The sequence below is a fragment of the Peromyscus californicus genome, unplaced genomic scaffold, assembly GCF_007827085.1.
Source record: "Peromyscus californicus insignis strain IS unplaced genomic scaffold, ASM782708v3 Scaffold_12__1_contigs__length_115047231, whole genome shotgun sequence".
Lineage (NCBI taxonomy): Eukaryota > Metazoa > Chordata > Mammalia > Rodentia > Cricetidae > Peromyscus > Peromyscus californicus.
In genome coordinates, this window is record NW_026294413.1 from 45,239,203 (window position 1) to 45,259,588 (window position 20,386).

At 44.5% G+C, this 20,386-nt stretch overlaps 1 protein-coding gene across 5 annotated transcripts in view; it reads left to right on the forward strand.

Annotated features, from left to right (window-relative positions):
• Dgkh (diacylglycerol kinase eta) overlaps positions 1–20,386 on the forward strand; it is a 185,865-nt gene that overhangs the window by 109,762 nt on the left and 55,717 nt on the right. For all 5 annotated transcript variants that reach the window (XM_052732665.1, XM_052732666.1, XM_052732670.1 and 2 more), the window contains 8 exons: positions 4,624–4,728; positions 4,961–5,093; positions 7,759–7,865; positions 8,503–8,628; positions 14,079–14,181; positions 15,283–15,442; positions 16,988–17,096; positions 17,209–17,348. In XM_052732665.1, the coding sequence (XP_052588625.1) occupies positions 4,624–4,728; positions 4,961–5,093; positions 7,759–7,865; positions 8,503–8,628; positions 14,079–14,181; positions 15,283–15,442; positions 16,988–17,096; positions 17,209–17,348 (983 nt within the window). The remainder of the gene's footprint in view (positions 1–4,623; positions 4,729–4,960; positions 5,094–7,758; positions 7,866–8,502; positions 8,629–14,078; positions 14,182–15,282; positions 15,443–16,987; positions 17,097–17,208; positions 17,349–20,386) is intronic.

The window sequence follows — 20,386 nt, forward strand, 5'->3', positions numbered from 1 at the left end:
AGAATGTCGGAGAATTTCCTTTATGGCAGAGCCGGATGTCTGAGTTAAAGCAAGGAGCTCTGTGTCTTCTATAGCTTAGGTATGATAGATAGTAACAATGGCGTGTTAAAATTCTCTCTTATTTGTAGCTGAGCATCCCACAGATATTTATTCTCTGTACTTGGATCAGTTGTGGGTTTCTGCATTAACCACTGTCCGTTGCTAAAAGGAAACTTTTGTGATGAGGTCTGAGGTCTGCACTAATGTATGGTTTTAGAGATGCGTCCTTAGAGCTCAGTTTGACCTTGTATCCGCTTAGCAGAATAACAGTAGTAGGTTCACCCAGGGACTTATGAACTCTCCGACCATGGATTCTTGGCTAGGGTCACAGTACCAGCAGACATCTCCTCCTATGGAGTGAACTTTGAAGTCCAATCAGAAAATGGTCGGTTACCTCTGTAACATTTGTGCCACCTATGGATATACCTTGCCACACTAATCATCATTTTAGTTCACACCGTTCACAGCTGGGTAAGATTGTTCGTGAACCCCCCACCCCTCTCCCCAGCTCCTGTCCCAGGCACCCTGTATAGCACTTCGCTTCCAGAACTATGAAAGCTAGCCAGCAGAGGGGATGATTTCATATCAAAACCAACTTGATTTCTCCATGTCCTGAGACAAAAGTGTATGGTGTGTGTTCAGCAATAGGGCCTTGTCATGAAGTTCTGATGGGCAACCAAGAGCAATGATAGTAAGCTGTATTTTTGTGTCTGTGTGGTGGTGGTGGTGGTGGTGGTGGTGGTGGTGGTGGTGGTGGGGTTCTTTGGAACACTGTTGACCAACACTTGGAGGGCAGGTATCCACTGCTGACCCTGGGCTTTTTTATTTGACAACCTTTATCCTTCATGGAAGATAACTCCAGCTAAACTGTTTAGGAGTCATATAAAACAGTAGGTTTCTACATAGCTTTGCCAAGCATCTTTAGTATTAGCTGTCCCTCTTCCTGCCTCCTCATCCTTCCCTCTCCTCTCATCCCTCTCCCTACCAAAACCTTCCTGTACAATTTTATATCCTAAACCTCCCATCTTTCTGTCAGTAAAAAAAAAAAAATCAAATTGTTTTTATCACTGAAGCACTATATATTTACTTTAAAAACTGTAGATAAATGAACAAAAAATTAAATTGGTCTGTAATCTCTTGATTGCATTTGGCTATCTATCTGGGTTTTGTTTTTGTGTTTTTTTTTCTGTACACATCAGCATATTTACAGTCTAACTTTGGTGTCCCGGTTCCATCGGATTTTATATTTAATGCTGTATCAGACTGAATTATTTTTTGGGAGGGGGTGTTTTGAAACAGGGTCTCACTGTATATAGCCCAGCCTGGCAGAGGAACTTACTATCTTGTCCAGGAAGGCCTCAAACATTTTTCTGCCTCAGCCATCCCTATTTCTGGGTAAGAGAGTTTCCTTACCCAGCCAGACTGGGAGATTCTTGAGTCTTAGGAGTGAGTAATAGTGTGGTTGGATTGATCTTTTGCCAGTGACTCTCACTGTTAACCATTCTACTAATGGAAGTTTTTCTACTTTCCTAGGTACCATTTAGGAAACCAATTTAGATGCCACCGCCTGGTACCCTAGCACTTTTCCAGACAAGTAAATCGGTGGTTTCCTCTGCTCCCTTACAGACTCCTGTGGCCAACCCTGCCGTGTTTTCTCTGCCTTTGGCAGAGTCTGCACATACTTAGTAAATGACAGGTGAACACGTGTGTGTGCTCCAGAGTCTCGGGGGCTGTCATAGTTCAAGGACACTAATAGTTCAGATGTGTGTGTAAACAATGATATTGGGGTAACAGGAAGAGTGAGTTACAGATAGGGGATAGGGAACACTTTAGGATGGGTAAGCTTCAGATCCTTTGAGGAAGGTAGCACAGCCTCTGGTTCCAGAAACTTCCTGGACTTACCCTAACAGATGTAGGAAGATAGCCCGCCCCCCCCCCCCCCCAGTGTATGAGAGGAACTCTTGTTGCTTCCCATTAGGACAGGGGCTGCCTATGATCATAACAGAGTCTGAGGCAGATAAACTGCCAGCTAAGAAGCAAATAATTTTCTAAACTTGCCCTTCCTACCTCTCCCATATAAAATTTGGTGAGAAGCAGGGCTGTGGTGATGGAGTTCAGCTGGAGAATAACCAGAGCCTGTGTGTCAGCCCTATGGCTGTGGGAGGAGACCGAGTACATGGAAGCTTGGAGGGGAGAGGCAAGGCTTGCAGGCTGCAGGTTTGCTGGCTGAGCAGAGCTTGACTTAGCCCAGACAGCTGGGCTCTTGAGCTCTGTAGCCACAAAGCCAGATGTCTCTGTTCCACATTTATGAAGGACTGATTTCTTTTCATACTGACTTCTGAGAGTGTGGTTTTGCAATTAGTAGATTCTTAATTGTGATTAATCACAAGGCCTACCCATCAAAATATTTCTACTGTCTTTTTGCCTTTAAAAACTTAATTTTGGTCGGGCGGTGGTGGCGCACGCCTTTAATCCCAGCACTCGGGAGGCAGAGCCAGGCGGATATCTGTGAGTTCGAGGCCAGCCTGGTCTCCAAAGCAAGTTCCAGGAAAGGCGCAAAGCTACACAGAGAAACCCTGTCTCGAAAAAAAAAAAAAAATTAAAAAAAAAAAATTAAAAAACAAACAAACAAACAAACTTACTTTTGGGTCTGAATTTTTGTGTATGATGATCTTCGCTTGCTCATGACTTCTCATCTTTAAGCAAGTCTTGCTTCAAAAGTGGAAATCACAAATATACACTCTTCATTAGCATGTAAGGTGTGCCCATGAGTGAGTTATGCAGTCTAGCTGGAATCACTTAGAATTGAAGTATCTGTCTAGTTCCAAAAATCTCTAAGAAAATTTAGAAGCCATCACCTGCCTTTTGTTCCCCTGCCTTTTAAATTCGTGATGGCTTTAAAAGCTTCTTTAGTTTTGATTGTCAGTCACCGAGCCTTGCCTAGAATTTCACAAAGAACAAAATCAAAGAATGGAATGACATGTGAAAGGAACCCTTCTATTTACCCCCCATCGTATAGCTAAAGTCAAATAACTGATAGAGGCAATACTTATTCAGATAGCATTAGTGAGCCAGCGGAACATGGAGGTTTCTGGACGCTGGGCCAGCCTCCAGAGCCAGGAGTATATTATGATTTAATGGTACCTCTCTGCCACATTTGATGAACTGCCCTAGAAAAACATTTTGAAGCAATAAAGCATCCATTTGCCTTCCAAGTAATGAGAGAGGCATTGCTCTTTGCATTAACTATTTATTCAGGAAGAGAAGTGACCAACTGCTAATAAGCTTTACCCAAAGAAGGTCGTTTCAAACAAGAAAATTCGAAAGTGAGGCTGTCTTCGATTTCATGTGCAATTAACAAAGACGCAGAGCCGCACGGTTGGTGCCCCCCCTGTGCCATGTGACGGTGGGCTGGCTCTATTTAAGTGCGAGTGCCTGTCAGAAGTAGTGAAAGCTTCTGGGCTTCTGGAAGATGGTGTAGTCTAATGAGGCGGCAGTGGCTGGTGAGTGGCTCAGACGGGCTCGTTTCTCTGTTGCCTGTGCTGTAGACTTACGCGCTTAGATCAGGGGTGATTAAGTCCACCAGTTCCCTCTTTAGGGAATGGTCCCCCTTTCTTTTTCTTATAGATGATTTTTCTTCCAAATCATTCATGATATCTGCTGTATATATGGTAAAATACTTAGTTTGTTAGTTGATCAAGAGATTGGACTCGGGCAGTTTTTCTATTTGTTGTATAAATAGATCTCTAATATACGATTTGAAAGTAATTTCTTGGGAGGGACGCAGCATTTTGCTGTTGTCTGGCAGTCCGTAAACGGGCCCTTCCTTGCTGTGAGTGCTTAGGTTTCAGTGGTCTCAAGGCAGCAGCCACGCTAGGCTTTATTGATAAGCAGAATTCAGTTGGAAGCGTATTCTGAAGCACCTTTGGTGTTAAAATGGCTGTAGTTTTCCACTCCACTTTCTTTAAGGTTCTTAATACAATTAATTTGCTTTTTCTCAGTGTCATGAAAAAAAAAAAGAAAGTCACAATTATTTTCTTTCCTCGAGAATTTTTATGCTGTCTCCCACTTCGCTCTGACTAAAAAGTAGTGCAATAAATTTCTACACAGTGAGAGGGAAAAGCCTTCGTACAACTCTTATTCACACAGGTGGTGGAAATAGCATAGTCTGTCAGTTATGAAATTTAAGACTACATTTTCAATTTAAAACTCTTTTCCATTTTGAAAGCTATGTGTTATTGCAAATCACTTCGAAGTGTATTTTAAAACCAGGTTTCAAGATGCATTCCATACAGTAAGAATGCTTGTTTATTTGTGGGAGTCATCCTTAGAAAGAGCTAAAAGGCCTGATTAGTAGCAACAGAGTCAGAGACGGGCAAAGAGTCCCGAGTACCATCCTTCCCTGGAACACACTCTGTCACACAGAACAAAACTCCTCGGTGTTACAGATACCTCTTCTTCATCGAGGAAATAAAGACCTAGAAGAGCTGGAACTGCCTTGTAAGAGGCTGGGCTTTCCGAAACCCCTCTTGTCGGTTATTCATAATAACTATTCAATTCACTAGACTGAATTGTTCCTTTCAGATAATCACTCCATTCAGAAGGCTGATGCTATGTGCTGAGAACAGGAAGGAGATGGAAGATTGGATCAGCTCTCTGAAGTCAGTGCAGAGCAGAGAACCCTATGAGGTAAAGTACCTGTTTCATGTCCTTTGCCACAGCCCAAGCTAGCCTGTGCAGAAGGAAGTGTTGGCAGGCTCATTAGAACTGACGTAGATCTTGTTTTTACTTCAAGTGCTTTGCTGTTCAGACTCATGGGTCGATAGTTGGGTCCTCGCTGGAGAGTGGATATTGCAGATAGTTGTGAGTCTCTAGCCTTGGTCTCCTGTTTGGCAACTCTGACCTAACATTTCCTTTCCAGGTGGCTCAGTTTAATGTGGAACATTTCTCAGGGATGCATAACTGGTATGCCTGCTCCCATGCCCGGCCTACCTTCTGTAACGTGTGCAGAGAGAGCCTCTCCGGAGTTACCTCCCATGGCCTGTCCTGCGAAGGTACCGTAGCGTTCTGCATTTATGCCCTACCAACAGCCGAAGTACCGTAGACGCGTGGTCATGAAAGAAGCAGACAGACAGACTGCAGAAAAGCACTGTCGGGGGCAAGGCCTGGGAGATGCGTTTATTTAAATCAAGATTTAAGTTTTCTTCTAGTTCAGTGTTGGGCTCTACACACGTGGGACTGATTTGGGGAAATACTGTTGCTCAACAGAAATCATTTGAAAGGAAGCTTATGTCAAAATTCAGTGTTCTCTTGAAAAACTATTACTATCTAAAAATCCCTTGAGCTTGGTAACATTCTAGTGTTCTTTGTTCTAATTGACTGTGGAGACCAATGTACATTTGTTGGCAGAATTCCTAATGGTTATTTATATTGCATTATTTGAAATATTTTCCTTTACTTAAGCTTCATTTAAATGGATATTCTATTGCTATTTCCTTTTCTGCTCTGCACGACACTGGGGATTGAACCCAGAGCATCGTGTACATTAGGCGAACACTGTACACCATCTCATCCTCCTACTGTCATCTAAAACTTCTTTAAGATTCTTTAAAATTAAGGCCCATGTGTAACACGAATCTTAACAGGTCTTATTAATAAAAATAAACCTGGAGCCAGGTATTGGGGTGAACGCTGAAAGGTCAGAGAGACAGAACAAGCCACAGCTAACCTCATCTCGCCAATTTCTCAGCCGATCCTGTTTCCTCAAACTGAAAGTCTCTGGTGGATCTCTGCTGCACCTGTCTGGTCCTCACACCTTATATACCTTTCTGCTTCCTGCCATCACTTCCTGAGATTAAAGGCATGTGCCACCATGCCTGGCTGTTTCCAGTGTGGCCTTGAACTCACAGAGATCTGGGTGGATCTCTGCCTCCCAAGTGATAGGATTAAAGGCATGTGTGCCACCATTTTCTGGCCTCTGTGTCTGTCTAGTGGCTGTTCTGTTCTCTGACCCCAGATAAGTTTACTAGGATGCACAATATATTGGGGGACACAATATCACCACACCCATGCTAGTGCTTTCTTTCTTTTCTTTTTTAAAATGCTATAATTTTAATTATAAGATGTGTGAGTTACTAATTTAGGAACTGTGAGTACCAAAGGCAGATTAGTCAACAGCTCCTAAGGGAAAGCCCGTGTCTTCCGTGGTGAGGAACGGGGAGTGTTGGGTATTATCCTTGAACCATGTATAGAATCGATACCAGTTGCTTCGAAAATGCAGTCACATCTTAAGTGATTTTGAGCACTGTGAGCTAGGGTTTAAGTTAAAGTAGTGATAGAATCTCACTTCTAGTGGTTTTCAGATGGGAAAACCTGGGATTGGCCTTGTATCAACTGTTTACTCTGAGTCTGGGGATTGAGATGGAGTTCTGCAATGGCACCCTCTTCCTCTCCTGCCAGTCCAGACTGTGACCGCGTTTAAGACATGTAAACAGAAGTCAGACAGGCATAGACTCATTATAAAAAAAAATTAATACAGCACTTTTCATAATTTCTTCATTTCATTGAGAATGTTAAGTATCATCCTAGGGAGAAATTACCCTTCATGATTATTTAAATAGTATCTGAATGAAACAAGTTTAAGTGGTAGTCTTAAGAAATCTATAATATCAAATATATAAATATGGATACTTATCAACTACTATTTAATATTTGGGAGGATCCAGCACGGCAAAGACTAAATATTGGAATAAAAGTCCTAATTTTACCACAGTATTTGTGAAGTTTTGTGGTTTTAGATAATGACACGATTAGCCAGGGCACGTGCTGTTTTTCATCCCTCTCAGAAGAAATTCAGTTGCCGCCTAACAAAATGTAGGTGCAGGAAAGTCGCTTGCATTTCCTGGTGACCATAGCAACAGTCTGGTTTCCCAGCATTGCTGCTATGCGGCTTGTTAGTCCCAGGGCCTATTGTGCGCAGCATTTTATTATAAAGCGTGCTGCTTGTTTTAAACGAGCTGTTTCATTCCGTGGCAGGATGTTTGAAGTAATGAAGGATTTGACCATCTGTCCTTGCATGGAACTCACTATATTCCAGACTGGCCTTGAACTCCTAGCCATCCACCTGCCTCTAGTTCCAGTACTGGAATTACTACTTTTTCATCCTTATGATTACGTCCCACGCTGTCTGATGGTTTTCTTCATGTACTTGAACTTGAAAATATTGCTGGATTACCTTTACCTTATGACAGGTTCAAACCATTAATGTAAACATACAACAGTGCCAATGCCGGAAATGCAGACCTCAATGAATTTTCTCAAATGAAACACATCCGATCTACACCTAGATTGAGAAGTGATATTTTACAAGTACTCTTGTTACTGGATTATTCTGAGTGTGTGTGCGTGTCTCTGTTTTTCTTTTCTGAAGAACCAATTCTCTGTGTTTATTTAATTTCGCTTCTTAGCAGCAATCTATTATATTACATTTTAACTGCTTCATAAATATCAAGACACTAAAATTTAAGATTTCAGTTACCACTTCTGGAGCTTAAACCTTTTCTTTGAACCTTGTTTTCCTCCTGCCCCCTTCCACCCCCCACCTCCCCTCCAGCCCCCACCTCCCCTCCACCCCACAATTCCCCCCCTTTGAAAATTTCATCCTAACTTCCTTCATGTGGAAACCCCTGACTTTTATGATTATCATTTTTTTTTTTTTAGTGTGTAAGTTCAAGGCTCACAAAAGATGTGCGGTGAGGGCAACTAATAACTGCAAATGGACCACACTGGCCTCCATCGGGAAGGATATCATTGAGGACGAGGATGGTGTAAGCTGCTGTGGCCCCGCCCCCTTCCCTGGCAACTCCTCTCATGTCCTGCTCTTGCGGAGCATAATGACAGAGAGTTAAGTGGGGCTGTGGGTTATTTGGGTTAGATGGCGAGTGTTCGTTGATCCTAAGTTTTGATTTTTAGTTGATGGCGTCATAGCATTCCTCGGTTCTCCGCTTGTAGGGGAATCTGTTCTAAGTAAGACTTGGGAGTGCTTCTTGGCTGGGTTGCCGTTAAGGACCTTTGTCTGACAAACTCAGTGGTCTTCAAGTCTTAGCTGAGATGTTCGTTCTGCGGATTCTGGGCTTCCTCCCCACAGTAGTACCCGCTTCAAACCTGGACTCCATTGTATCTTGCCTGTGAACCCCTTTAGAGGTCACTGTTTCCAAAGCCTTTGCACGCCTTTCTCCTCAGCTAGATTTCTGCTGAGTCTCAGAGGGTGAGCCTTTTGTCTTCTCTTTGTATACCTTTAGGATTCAGGCATGATAGGTGGTCCATAGGTGTGGAGGAAATGAATGATGGACTCTCAGCATACACATGACCGAGGCTGTAGAGTAGGAAGCCGTTCCTGCCTTCTGCAGGGTGAGGGTGGCATCCTCAGGCTTCGCTCTGACCACTCTGCCCTCCTGTCCACAGGTCGCCATGCCTCACCAATGGCTTGAAGGCAACTTACCCGTGAGTGCCAAGTGTGCGGTCTGCGACAAAACGTGTGGCAGTGTCCTCCGCCTGCAGGACTGGAAATGCCTCTGGTGTAAGACAATGGTGAGGGCTTAGAGTGACTCTATGACTTTAAATTAGCTGCTTTTCCTGACTTGGTCTTCTGTGTGCTCCAGGGGCAAAGCAAATGATTTCTGGTAAGAGCAGGCCCTGGTTGTGCACACACCCTTTTGTGACATAATAGTGCTCATTTATGTTTTTAAAGTGTATTCCCTCTAATGTGACAATGACACGCGGTGTGCGAGCGTGCGTGCGTGCGTGCGTGCGTGCGTTTCTCACTTATGCCCGGGTCCTTTTTTCAAATGGCCCATTTACAGTAGTTGCTTGTGTTCAGCTATTTCTTACGTCACAGGACCCCCTTTTCAGAGCTAATTGTTTTTCTGTATTGATTTCATCACATTGTAATTTATTTTCAGTACACACTCCCCGCCCCCCCAAAAAAACTACACGGTGCTCTCAGAAAGCCCTGCTCCAGTGTGCTCCCAGGTTATCATTGATATCTGAATAATTTTGCTGCAGTGCTCCATCTGTCCCCTGACACCATACCAAACTCCACAGGCTACGCATTGATGCGATGGGAATTATAGGGATGTTATATAGGTAAATATTTTTAAAGATTTGCCTGTGAATCAAGGAATTGATTCTCATTTCTGTCTCGTTTCTGCCAGCTGTTATGAGGACAGGGTTTCTGACTGAATGAGGACAGTGAGTGTGAGGAAGGGGTCATGTAGACAGCTGGGCGGGCAGCTGTGCGCAGTTCTGCTTACTGTTGGCTGTGTTGTCCTGCCACGGCTGTGACTGCCTTCCACTGGGGGTAGATTTGTTTGGCGGTATTTTTACAGTCTTTTTAATGTTGGTGTTTTAAATTTTCAAGTTCACACACACACACACACACACACACACACACTTTAAAATGTGGAAAACCCGGCTATAGAACTAAACAGAGAATTCTCAACAGAGGAAACTCAAATGGCCGAAAGACATTTAAGGAACTGCTCAACATCCCTAATTATCAGGGAAATGCAAATCAAAACAACTCTGAGATACCACCTTACGCCTGTCAGAATGGCTAAGATCAAAAACACTGAAGACACCTTATGCTGGAGAGGATGTGGAGCTAGGGGAACTCTCCTCCACTGCTGGTGGGAATGCAAGCTTGTACAACCACTTTGGAAATCAATATGGCGCTTTCTTAGAAAATTGGGAATCAATCTCCCCCAAGATCCAGCTATACCACTCTTGGGCATATACCCAAGAAATGCTCAACCACACCATAAGAGTACTTGTTCAGCTATGTTCATATCAGCATTGTTTGTAATAGCCAGAACATGGAAACAACCCAGATGCCCTTCAACTGAAGAATGGATAAACAAAATGTGGTACATATACACAATGGAATACTACTCAGCAGAGAAAAACAATGGCATCATGAGGTTTGCAGACAAATGGATGGATCTAGAAAAAATCATCCTGAGTGAGGTAACCCAGACTCAGAAAGACAAACATGGTATGTACTCACTCATAGCAGGATACTAGACATGAAACAAGGATGACTTGTCTGCTACTCACATCACCAGGGAGGTTACCTGGAAAACAGGACCCCAAGAAAGACACAGGGATCACCCAATGACAGAGAAATGGAATGAGATCTACATGAACAGCCTGGACATGAGTGGGGGTAATGAAAGGCGAGGGTTGAGGGAAAGAGAGCTTGGGGGAGCGGGAGATCCCAGCTGGATCAACAACAGAGAGGGAGAACAAGGAATAGGAGACCATGGTAAATGAAGACCACATGAGAATAGGAAGAAGCAAAGTGCTAGAGAGGCCCACAGAAATCCACAAAGATACCCACACAACAGACTGCTGGCAATGGTCGAGAGACAGCCCGATCTGACTTACTCTGGTGATGGGATGGCCAAACACCCTAATTGTTGTGCTAGAAACCTCATCCAACTACTGAGGGATCTGGATGCAGAGATCCATGACTAGGCCCCGGGTGGATCTCTGGGAGTCCAATTAGCGAGAATGAGGAGGGTTTATATGAGCGAGAATTGTTGAGACCAAGGTTGGATAAAGCACAGGGACAAATAGCCAAATGAATGGAAACACATGAACTATGAACCAATGGCTGAGGGGTCCCCACTGGATCAGGCCCTCCGAATGGGTGAGACAGTTGATTGGCTTGATCTGTTTGGGAGGCATCCAGGCAGTGGGACCAGATCTTGTGCTCATTGCATGAGTTGGCTGTTTGAAACCTGGGGCCTATGCAGGATTGTTTGGCTCGGCCTGGGAGGAGGGGACTGGACCTGCCTGGACTGAGTCTACCAGGTTGATCTCAGTCCACGGGGGAGGCTTTGCCCTGGAGGAGGTGGGAATGGGGTGTGGGCTGGGGGGAAGGTGAGGGGGGCCATAGGGGGGAGAACAAGGGAATCCGTGGCTGATATGTAGAACTGAATTGTATTGCAAAATAAATTAAAAAAAAAAAAAAGAAAGAAAAAATGTGGAAAACCCACTGCTTTTCTTTTTTTTTTTTTTTTTTTTTTTTTTTTTTTTGGTTTTTCGAGACAGGGTTTCTCTGTGTAGCTTTGCGCCTTTCCTGGAACTCGCTTTGGAGACCAGGCTGGCCTCGAACTCACAGAGATCCGCCTGGCTCTGCCTCCCGAGTGCTGGGATTAAAGGCGCGCGCCACCACCGCCCGGCCCCACTGCTTTTCTTAAGTGGGAAGCAGATCAGCACAAAGCACAAGGGATGTGAGTCTGGTGAGTTGATGGGATAATTAAGGAGACTGACTTCCGACAAAGCAAATCCTGCAGCGTTTCAGGCAGGTCTGATAGGTGAGCCGTGCTTCCTCCCAGCTTTTAAATTAGCCATGACTCCCTTTGTCCCGGCGCGGTGGCGTTTCTCATCGGTCTGGCTTATAAACCGTATGTGTGTTGCTGTTCCTTCTATTTCACCGTGGTCTCAGACCGTTAGCTTTCTGTTGCTGTGATAAAGACACCATGACCAAAATGAAGATGGGAAGGAAGGGATTCTTTGGCTTAAGGGTCTGTTACCTTCCATCACTGATGGGAGCCTAAGAAGCTTAAGAAGGGAACCCGGAGGCGGAGGAAGCAGATTCCACAGAAAAGTGCTGTTTACTGGCTTGCTCAGCCTGTTTTTTTTTTTTATACAACTCAGGACCACCAGCCCAGGGATGCCACTTCCCATGTGCGTGGGCCCTCCCACATCACCCACCAATCAAGAAGAAGCCCTGCAGGCTTTCCTACAGGCCAGCCTTACAAAGGCATTGTCTCAACTGAGGTTTCTTCCAAGATGCCCATAGCAAGATGCGTGTGTTGGGCTCACAAAAAAAGCCAGTCAACACAACATTATAATAACGTGTAGACTGTAACGGGTGTCTTTTCCATCTCAGTACACCCCTAGCCCCCAAAGCCCTCTTACACCATTCCTTGTTTTAAAGGAACACTACACACAAACAATATTATTTTTTAAATGTATTATGTGTATGAGTGCTTTTGCCTGAATGTGTGTATGTGCAGTGTGTGTGTGTGTGTGTGTGTGTGTGTGTGTGTGTGTGTGTGTGTGTGTGCCTGGTACCCACGGAGACCAGAAGACGGTGCCAGATCCTCTGAAGGTGGAGTAGAGGAAGGTTGTAAGTCACCCTGTCTGTGCTGGGAACCGAACAGCACGTGCTCTCAGGCACTCCCCATCTCTCCAGTTCCCGGCACAAACGTCGTTTGAAACCGTCCTTTCAGCTACCATGGCCGTGGGCAGCTCGCCGCTCCTCCCGTTTGCCGCTGTCTCTAGCAGCCATGTCTTTACGGCTGTTTCTCTCCTCTGGGGTTTAGCTGTTCACCTCTCACCTTTTGAAAGGGAAGCACGTCGTCTGTGTGGTGACAGAGAGAGGCTGTGTACATGCCGTCCGTCCTCGTCTGCAGTGTCTATGCATTTACTTGGATGACTCAGTAGTTTTCAGCAGTACTTGGCAGTGCGAGCTGATGAGACCGTACTTAAGGGTACGTTCTGCACTGACGTCAGTTCTAGAGAATGGCGTGGCTGTTAAAGGTGATGCATGGAGGCACTCTGGAAGGTCTTTCTCCCCCCCCCCCTTTTATTCCCCGGCAAGCTGAACTCTCACCCTCATTATTCCTGCCCTATTTTGTGTCAGTTACACACAGTTTTCTGTCCCCGATCTCTTGTGGCAGCTCTTTTAGTCTCCTCCTTCCTCCGCTATTCTTTATTGGTGTGCTTGTTGTTTTGCCCTTAGATGGTGATTTGGTGCTGGAGGGTAGCCAGTGCTTCCTCCCATCACCTAGTCCAAAGGGCCAAACAAAGCAAGTGAGAACCGCACCAAAGCCTGACATTCCACCACCCTGGAGGTTCAGCATGCAATGGACAGAACAGTGTCTGTGCACTTAACCTGGCTTTTCTCAGTGACATTGTCACAAATCTCTCTCTGTGTTGCCCCACGAGTCTCACACTTTCTTCCTTTTAAAACTGTCTAGCCAGGCGGTGGTGATGCACGCCTTTAATCCCAGCACTTGGGAAGTGGAAGCAAGAGTATCTCTGTGAGTTCGAGGCCAGCCTGGTTTGCAAGAGTGAGTTCCAGGACAGCCAGGGCTACACAGAGAAACCCTGTCTCAAACAAACAAACAAACAAACAAACAAAAAACTACCTGTGCACACTCATTTTTCTAAAATGTATTTGTGTTATTATTATAAGTCCTAATTAAAAATTGTTGTCAGGAGAATGAAAATTTCTGTTAAATTTTAGTTTTCCTCCTGAAAGGTTGGGCTTAGTTAACACATGGACACACAGAGCCCTCCGAGCAGCCAGGCTCCTCCAAGGTGAATTGGCCCTGTGTTTTCTTACTCAGAATGTCTTGGGTGGGCTTGGGTCTTCTGCTTCTCTCCTGTCTCGTGGGGCAGTGGTCTAGCTGAGGAGATAGTCAGGGATGTGCATGTAACACCACATGCACATACGTAAGGAAACTAAGGCCAATTTGACTAGACAGTTGTGGGATCACTGCAGAAAGAGCTGGCCCATTGCAGGTCTTATTTACTGTTATTAAAGGTTATGGATATGATATTAAGATAGTCTCTTTCACCCTTCCCTTCTTCCCTCCCTCCATCCCTCTTCCCTCCCTTCCTCTCCCCCCCTCTCCCTCCGTCCATCCCTCCCTCTGTCCGTCTGTCCCTCCCACCCCCATTGCCTTTCTTCCCACACCCCATCTCTCCTCTTTTCCTTCACCAGGCATTCACTGAATACGTATTACTTATTTTAAACAACCTCAGGCATAGACTACCCAGACCAGTCTCATGTACAGTGCTAGCCTGTCCCTCGGAAGGGTAATGTGCCTATAGGGCCTTACTAATCACTGAACGTTTTGTGATGGTATTGATCCTGAACGAGCAGGTCTGTAGATAGAGCTTATAACACAGAAAAGCATTGGTTTACTGTTTTTATGATTTTCGAAAATTTCTTTGTTGATTAGGTACACACTGCCTGCAAAGATTTGTACCATCCCGTCTGTCCACTTGGCCAGTGTAAAGTATCTATCATACCTCCGATTGCACTAAATAGCACAGATTCTGATGGTACGTAGCAGTAGTGTAAGTATGTGTATTTCTGGCATATTTAATTTTCTATGATAAACTGTAATTTGCTATTCTGGTCAGTTTTTATAAATGCTGGAAGACATATTTGATTGTTTAACTAATTAATTTTTGTGATGCTGGGGATAAAAAAAAAAAAAGCCAGGATCTTGAAGAGCTAGGCATGTGTCCAAACACTCGGCTACATCCCCAGCCCAGATGAATATTTTGAAATGAAAGTTGTAGTGTAACCATGAACACATTAGTCATATCACCATACATAAGACTTTTAGATTATTTTTTTTTGCATCCCAATGGATGAAGGAAGATTATCATTTTTTACTGAAATACTAAAAGGTTCATTTATGTGTGTTCTTTCGCCATGGTGGAAACTGCCCATCAGCATGGGCTACTATTAAAATTTGTTCTCCTGTAATTTCATTGCAGGATCTTGTGGTCCTCTAAATGCATTTGCTCTTTCTACTGCCGAGGAAACTTTCTAACATCACTAGTTTTGGAAGAAACATTCATTACTTCCTTTCCCACAAGCCACGTCACAAATGGCTTTTGCAGTGTGTCATTCTGGTCCCTGCCATACTTCATGTGCAGATTCTTGATACAAGAATATATGGATGGAATGTGTGGAGGATGAGCTCCTGATAGTTCTCCCCACCCCAGATAGATCTTTGGTTTGTTGTAAATGATCAAGTATTTTCTCAGGCCTCTACAAAAGAACAACTGGAATATTTTAAAATACCGAGTCTGAACATGGATTATTTGACAACTGGGAAGCCATAGTCTAGATTTACTTTTCTTATAAATATTGATAAAGTTGGTGGTCCATTTCAAATACTCTGTGATTGAGATTTTCATTGTCTTTGGTGTGATTTTTCACTGCAGAGCATGTTCTGAAATGAAAGTTTTATGTGGCTAGGATGTAAATCATAGCCTTAGTTCCCACTGGGTGATTAGATTATAGTGATGTGCCAGCAGTAAGAAAGGTTCCTTATTTTTGCCCATTTCTCTCACTTTCTCTAAATGTCTGTTAGTCATTTAAGAGAGAAAAAATCTCCTTATTAATGCTGTCCTGGGTTTGTTTTTCAGGTTTCTGTAGAGCAACGTTTTCCTTCTGTGTCAGCCCTCTCTTGGTGTTCGTCAATTCTAAGAGCGGAGATAACCAGGGAGTAAAGTTCCTCCGTCGCTTTAAGCAGTTGCTCAACCCGGCTCAGGTGTTTGATTTAATGAACGGAGGGCCTCACTTAGGGTAATTCCTTAAGGATAAATCTTACTTGAGTAAAATACGCTAGCGTGAGCTGTGTCTGGCCCTTCTCCCTGTGAAAATTACTGTTTCCAAGCCGCCAGGCGGTGGTGCCGCACACCTTTAATCCCAGCTCTCAGGAGGCAGAGGCAGGTGGATCTCTGAGTTCGAGGCCAGCCTGGTCTATAGAGCACATTCCAGGACAGCCAGGTCTACACAGAGAAACCCTTTCTTAAAACAAAACAAGCAAACAAACAAACAAACAAAACAACAGAAAATTACGGTTTCCATGGACATCTCTGGTGTCATCTCTCACTCCTCCCTTTATTTGAGCTTTGTCAGGTTTTGGTTTTGCATTGTTCTTTTGCTGGTCATTGAACTTTTAGATGTGCTCATCTGGGGCAAGTCCTCATCATTAAGCTATGTCTCTAGTGTAAGTTCTAATTATTTGCTGACCTGGAGCTGTGTGTAGACTAGGCTGGCCTCACAGGGTATGACCTGTCTCTCCCTCCTGAGTGCTGGGATTAAAGATGTGCTCCCTAATTCACATTTAAACACAACCTTTCTGATGTTATTCAGCTTCCGTATATCCGTTCCAAACTTGTTATCAAAACTTCCAAATTCTAAAATGTGCATAAAAATATTTTAAGTATGTGTCTTACATCAAACAAATGCTTAGCTATAGGCAAGAGATCCGTGCATAGATGTAAAGTACAAACTGATATTAGAGAATTACCTTCATGAAAAACTAAGATTCGTTTATATCAACGCACATAGTCAACGACTTAACTAAAGGGGGTTCTGTCTAGGCCCGCAGGGGCAGTTCCTGAAGGATCTCAGGCCGACTTCAGATAGAGATAAGGGACTCGGGTTGACTGTCTCTTGAGCTTCTGTGGGGTTTTATACCTTAAAGTCCCCAAATGAATATGACTACCTGGCATTTCCACTGGGGGGAGTATGTCTTGGGGTCCTTCATCCTCCTTCAGTGCCTGTGTGTGATTCTTCTGTGGAGCTGATGCTCCGTCTTCTCATGAAGGGGCTGTTCACTCGCTGACTCTCTGAGCGTCTCTCCTTGTGAGACTGTTGCACAGGACCTGAGGTTTTCTAAGGGAGGTAGAAATAAAAGGATGGGCAGAGACGAGGAGAGTGGGGGATGCTGAGAGCCGTGCGGGCGTGTGTGCGGCCGGGCGAGGGCTGGCAGCTGTCTTTAGTCACGGCCTCAGTTTTCCCCACACTCCCTTGGCTTGTAATTCCTCGGGAAATGGCATGTCCTGTAATGGAGAAACTGTCTACTTTGCCTTCAGTTCGCTTTCCTGATTCTGCTTCACCCTTGTTTTTCTCATTTTTAATTTCCCCTTCTAATTTATCTCTGCTTATAACACATTTTTTTCAAAAGTTTCTTGAGTCAACTATTGCACTCAAGTTAGCTTTTATATAAGAATTCTTGTATTGAATATGAATGTGATAATAATGACTATAAAATGAACAGTAGTTGGAGAAAGTGGTTTTCTTTTTATGTATTTACACTAAAAATAGACATTTGACTTTCAGCTTAAGGTTATTTCAGAAGTTTGACAACTTCCGGATTCTTGTCTGTGGAGGAGATGGAAGTGTAGGCTGGGTCTTGTCAGAGATCGATAAACTGAACTTGAATAAACAGGCAAGTGCTCACTGGGGTGTTTGGGTCTTGCTGTGTAGCTTAGGCTAGCCTCGAACCCAGGGTCCTTGTTTTCCAGCTTCTCTCTAAGTGTCCCTGTTGCATTCTTTTGCAGTGCCAGCTTGGGGTATTGCCTTTGGGTACAGGCAATGACCTTGCTCGAGTTCTTGGCTGGGGAGGTTCATATGATGATGACACCCAACTTCCTCAGATCCTAGAGAAGCTGGAACGAGCCAGTACCAAGATGTTGGACAGGTAAAAGAAAATCTCCTTCGGGAAAATGTCACCCTCAAGTTATTTGATACGTTCTGTCTCACTAACTGTAAGTCCGAAAGTCCAAACTTCCAGGTCTTGTTCATTGATCTCTGAGATCCTGAGTAGAGCCTGTGTAAAGTAGACACTCAATAAAAGATGATTTTGAATGAATGGATGAATGACAAAAAAAACCCAAACAAAACAAAAACCCTGAAAAATGGTTCTAGTGAATTCATTATTTTAAATGTAAATGATTATGGAGTTATTCATCTTTGTTTTGTAGTAGTTTGGAGATAGGGTAGCTCAGCCTGACCTCCAGCTTGAGATCTCCTGTCTCATCGTCCGGGAGTGCCAGGACTATAGAGGTGTTCCACCATGCCCAGGGACGCCAATCACTTTTAATCAGTGTTCAAGTTAGGAAGCTCAAAAGTTAACTTTGCAGCTGGAACTTCTGATGAATGGAATAGTAAGACCCACCATCTTGTGGTTCCAGAACCTAAGAAAAACATTGTCAAGTTCAGTTTGCTACAAGGTCTTCTCTGCATTAATTCATTCACTATTTAGATAGTAAAAAGATAAAAGAACCTTGCCCAGGTTGGGGATATAGCTCAATGGTAGAGTGTTTGCCCGGGGGGGGGAGGGTGGGGAGAGAAAGAGAAAGAGAAGAGGAGAGGGAGGAGGAGAGACAGAATATGAATCCTGTCTCAGAGACAGAGGGAATTATTTGGAACACACGTGAAGATGAAGAACTGTCCACTATGTTTACACCGTCCTTGATTCCCTCCCCATCCCCTGCCATCCCCTCCCCTCTTCTCTCTTCCCTCTGTTCCCCTCCCCCACTCTGAATGGTCATATATAAAACAGAACTCACAGTGTTTGTAGCCTGACTGCTGTGGTGAAGGCATTTAGCATTTGAGTTTAAGGAACGAGAAGATTCAGTAAGCCGTAATTACCCCACCCCCAAGAGCACAGGACAAATATCAAAATATCATTACAGACCTGAGCTCACATGAATCAAAACAACTTTGATAGGATTAGCCATCTGTGGAACTCTTCCTGAAAACAAAATCGCATCAGGGAGCCACCAGTCAAAAATGTAATTATCCTAAGATGAGCGATAACCTCAGTACGGTAACCTTGTCTGTCATACTGTAATGTTGTAAGGCTTGATTCCTTTGCTGACAGCATACTGAAAAATAGAGCTGGGTGGTAGAACCTTAGCCTGTATTTATCCAAAATTGCGTGAAGGTGACACTCACTTAGTTGGGCCATAATGATTTGTAGTCTGGGCTGGGGCTAGATTCAAGAATCTCCAATCCCTAAGAGTCTGGAGGTCAGAAAGGAAGGAAGGAAGCAAAGGAGAGAGGGAGGGAGGGAGGGAAATAAGGGGGTGCTGGGGAAGTGGCTCAGTGGGTCGAGCCCTTTCTGTCCAAGCCTGGATTTAGTTCCCAGCACCCACTGGAAGCTGAGGGAAGTGGCATCTTCCCAGTGCTCCTTAGCGTGAAAGGGGAGGAAGGCACAGGCGTGGTCCCAGAGGCTGGCAGCCAGGCGCCTGGCATGTACAGCGGCAAACAGGAGACCTAGTTTCCAACAAGGTGGAGAACGAGGACCGACACACTAAGTTGTCCCCAGATCACCACTCACAGGCTGTGGCACATGCGTGCTTGAACTCACAGACATGAGCATGCGCTTGCACACACTCACGCTTCATGTATACACACAGAGAAACAGAAAGGACGGATAACAGTGTGGTGATGGGTCAGGGTGATGGCTCAGGTGATATGGTGACTTCATGAGATTTATGTACGCCAAAACCACAGCTGTATATCCTAAATGCATAGTGTTTAGCAGTTTTTACCTTAATAAAACTGAGAGGAAGGAAGGATTTGAATGAAATAAAATCAGCTTGAGAGGGAGAGACAGCCTGGAAGAAATTCCTAAATGCTCCAATGCTGTGTTTACTAAACAACTCAGAGTATTTACTAAAGATTTTTTTTGACTATTTAATCGTGTGCATGTTCTTGCATTTGCCCCATGGAGAGTGTGGAGGTCTTTCCAGAGTCGATTCTCCCCTGGAACCACGTGGTTCTTGTGGATCTAATCCAGCTCATCAGTCTCTGTGCCAGCGTCTTCCCTTACTGAACCACCTTACCAGCTGCAGCAGGGAGTATTTGAAAGGATACCTTTTGAGACAAATTTAAAGGGCGGGCCTGATGCCGCCTAGGACATGCGCTCTAGAAACTCACTCCCCCTTGTGGTTAGCAGAGAAATAGCACCCCTGTGATCACACTTGACATTCACTGGCGTGCCAAAAACAAGGGAGCCAAGGTGACGAGGATCTTTATTAGAACCATTTTGTTTTCTTAGTGACGTTACTGTTTGTGAAAAACAGGTGATCCTGGCCCCATAAAAAAAAAGGGATGAGAAATCAATTTAATCTTCTGCCTCATGTAGGCTTTTCAATAATATTTATTTGATCTTTAGAGCTGTACGGGGACTTGGTTCCTAAAAGCATCATTATGACTGTTTTACAAAGACCAGACACAGACTTCTGGAGATGGTGGGAGTAGGAACGGCCCAGACCGTTGGCCTGGCATTCTGTTGTCCTCGTTTTATGCTGCTGACACTGCCGTCCCAAATGAGCTAATATTGTCGTCTCTGTGCTGGACGTGGTCAGAGTCACGCAGCCCGTCAACAGTGGGGCTGGCTCTTCAACAGAGTCTAGCCTCTCCCTCCCAGCACACAGGCCGAAGAGATGCCCTGGAGCATCTCATGGCCAGGGCTAACGCTCACCCAGGCCGCCACTCTTGCTGCCTCTTCTCCCTGTTCCCCCGGAATTCCCTATCCAGGAGGGAGATGCAGCCTGCAAGGTTGTGGTTTGGGGTGGAATCCTTTCCCACTTCTTGTCTTTTGGCTAGAGAAGTCGTTCAGCTACAAGGAGCTTGGCTTTCGTGTTTGATTGCTGTGTTCTCTTACTTCTCTGCGGATGTCACTAATACTTACGTGATTTCGAGTTTCTGTGCTAACACATGTGCTTC